The 2,961-nt window shown below is 41.5% G+C and overlaps 1 protein-coding gene across 3 annotated transcripts in view; it reads left to right on the top strand.

Moving 5' to 3' along the window:
* The window catches only part of LOC126499271 (zinc finger protein 736-like), an 11,050-nt gene that overhangs the window by 5,732 nt on the left and 2,357 nt on the right, over nt 1-2,961 (top strand). For 2 of the 3 annotated variants that reach the window (XM_050138419.1, XM_050138418.1), the window contains exons 2-3: nt 1,840-1,966; nt 2,454-2,549. In XM_050138419.1, the coding sequence (XP_049994376.1) occupies nt 1,840-1,966; nt 2,454-2,549 (223 nt within the window). Of the gene's footprint in view, nt 1-1,839; nt 1,967-2,453; nt 2,558-2,961 lie in introns of those variants that run through there. The other variant, XM_050138420.1, reaches the window with a different exon arrangement.

Genomic DNA, 2,961 nt, shown 5'->3' with positions numbered 1-2,961 from the left:
AGTCCTTCTGTCTGTCCACCACTAGCAGTCCTTCTGTCTGTCCACTAACAGTCCTTCTGTCCACCACTAACAGTCCTTCTGTCTGTCCACCACTAACAGTCCTTCTGCCTGTCCACTAACAGTCCTTCTGTCTGCCCACCACTAACAGTCCTTCTGTCTGTCCACTAACAGTCCTTCTGTCTACCTGGCCAAAGTCCTGTTTAGGACGCGTCACCAGCACTGCCACTTTGGGGGAAGGAAAGCTTTGGACCTGACAGTATTTACACATTTTGCGCTATCTTTACAATGTTGTAAATCGTGTATTTATTTTAAGTTTAGAAATAAGGATATTCGGGCTGGAGAGATGGCTCAGTGGTTATGAGCATTGCCTGGTCTTCTTAAAGGTCCTGAGTTCAATTCCCGGCAACCACATGGTGGCTCACAACCATCTGTAATGAGGCCTGGTGCCCTCTTCTGGCCTTCAGGCAAACACGCAGACAGAATATTGTATACATAATAAATAAATATTAAAAAAAAGAAAGAAGGATATTTCAACACCCAAGTTTGCTGCAGAATGTTAATAATTACTGATTTTTAAAAACGCTGTAGACTTGATCACGGATATTGAGCTAAATTTACACCTTGGGAATCTTCCCTCAGTTGTAATGGTCACCTTTTCATGAGTAAATATTATCCAAAAGGTGGAATAAAGACACCAACTCAGAGCTGAGAAGAGATGTCTTCAACACATTCTAATATACTGTTAACATAAAAAAGGAGCCACAAGAATGTAGGTTACAGAGCCGCTGGCTTCAGAGCGCAGTTTTTAAGCAGATGAAAGGCAGGTTTGTGGTAAGGAGTAGAAACAATCCCCAGGCCTGCAGGGTTAGACTCTGCCTTAGACTCTAGGGATCTGTATGGAGATTTGAGCACGAGCTATCGTAATGGGAACGTGTCTCAGGGAATTGTCACATTGCCCGTTCCAAAGTGCTTGAGAGAAGGCAGGCCTGTTAGTGAGTTTGTAAAGTATTGTAGCAAGTAAAAGTGGAAGAGGCAGTGCCTAACCATTGCATTGCTTTTCTAACTCAGCACCTTTACTCAAAGGTTTGTATTACATGTAATTACCTGTGTATGTATGTGGAGCATGTATGTACCACAACACACATGTGATGGTCAGAGGATATCTTGTAGGAGTCAGTCCTTTCTACAGTGTCTGTCCCTGGTATTGAACTCAAATTGGTAGGATTGGTAGCAGGCACCTTTACCTGCTTGAGCCTTCTTGCTGGCCATCAATATTTTTTATATTGGAGGCAAAATCAATTATGATTAATTTACTTATAGAATTCAATTAAAATATTATAACATAGTATCATACTTTGCAAAGGTAATGTTGTTTAATTTTTGTTTCAGTTTTTCAAGGATGTGTAGGTGTATACTTGGCTGGGATGTAGCTTAGTTATAGATCAGTTTCCTAGCTTGTGTAAAGTCCTAGGTCTGAGCTACCACCCCCGCCCCCAAAAGAGGTAGCAGTGTTTCAAAAAGTCATAAGCATGTCCTTTTCACCTGAAAATAGACATACATGATCTTGTATTAAAAGAACTTTAAAATGTAAATACTTATGTTGATGCCATTACATTTAATTTTTCATAAAAGCATAGTATCTACCCTGCTTCTGTGGACTTTATATCATCTTTGCTCGAGAGTTAGGTGATACAATAGAAATGCCACTAGGTTGAAATGCCTCCGTTAAGAGCACTCCCCTGTGTGAAGGGTAGTTCTCCCTAACTCCTTTATCCTGGGTTAAATTCAAGAATGGGGCCAATGGCCACATGGTCATTGTGCTGCCTGTTTTTATTCCAGGAACCTTTGACCTTCAAGGATGTGGCCATCGATTTTTCTGGAGAGGAATGGGAATGCCTGAACTCCGAACAGCAGACTCTGTATAAGGACGTGATGCTGGAAAACTATCGGAACCTGGTCTTCTTGGGTGAGGCTCACTCTGCAGAGTTTTGAATTCAGCATTGCATCTAGTTTCCCTGCATTGCTGAGTATATCTTGGGAGCCTATGATTTCAGGAGAGAAATGAGGGGAGGTGAAGAAATTGAAATAGATAATATTCATATTTTAAAATCTTTATCCTTTCCATCTCTCTTCAGGTAATATATATCCCAAATTAAAATTAGTGGTAATTATAACAGCCAAGTGGCATAAACTGTTACAATTTACATCTTCAAGTCCAATTATTCTCCCTTTACCTGTGATTGGGTAGTAGACAAAAGTGGACCTAAGAATCTTTAAATTATAAATATGTTACTGTATATCTGTAAGAAAATAACATTTGGAAAATGATGTTATAGAGTATTATTATATATCTTTTATGTATCTTTTTCACACTGAACCTAATTCTAGGCCAGATATGTTAGTAGTTATGAAGAAAATCAAATAAGTGTCATGTTCTGTTTTCCAATAACCAGGTCTTGCTGTGTCTAAGCCATACCTGGTTACCTGTCTGGAGCAAAGGAAAGAGCCCTGGAATGTAAAGAGGCAAAAGACCATGCTCTTGTTCCCAGGTCAGTAGGAATGACTGAAGCAGAGCCCAAAAATGTGGGATCCAGGATTTGAGGAAGCAGGCCTGAAAGATGTGTTATGAAGTCTGTTCTAGTGGTATTGGCTTTCCAAAGTACAGCTCTGTTTGTCCTCCCATTGCCACCGAAGGGCACTTCCTGCTGTGTTCACCATCCTTTATATCCTCCAACCCTAGTCCTGCAGTGATCTCCTCCACATTCACAGTGCTCCTCCAACCCAAGTCCTGCAGTGCTCTCCACATTCACAGTGCTCCTCCAGCCTAGTCCTCCTGCAGTGATCTCCACATTCACAGTGCTCCTCAGCCTAGTCCTGCAGTGCTCTCCTCCACATTCACAGTGCTCCTCCAACCTAGTCCTGCAGTGCTCTCCTCCACATTCACAGTGCTCCTCCAGCCTA

This window comes from Alexandromys fortis, unplaced genomic scaffold (genome assembly GCF_014885135.2).
Source record: "Alexandromys fortis isolate MF-2015 unplaced genomic scaffold, M_Fortis_MF-2015_v1.1 scaffold_15, whole genome shotgun sequence".
Lineage (NCBI taxonomy): Eukaryota > Metazoa > Chordata > Mammalia > Rodentia > Cricetidae > Alexandromys > Alexandromys fortis.
Note: the sequence above shows the minus strand (reverse complement) of the source record. Positions and strands in the feature narration are given on the sequence as shown.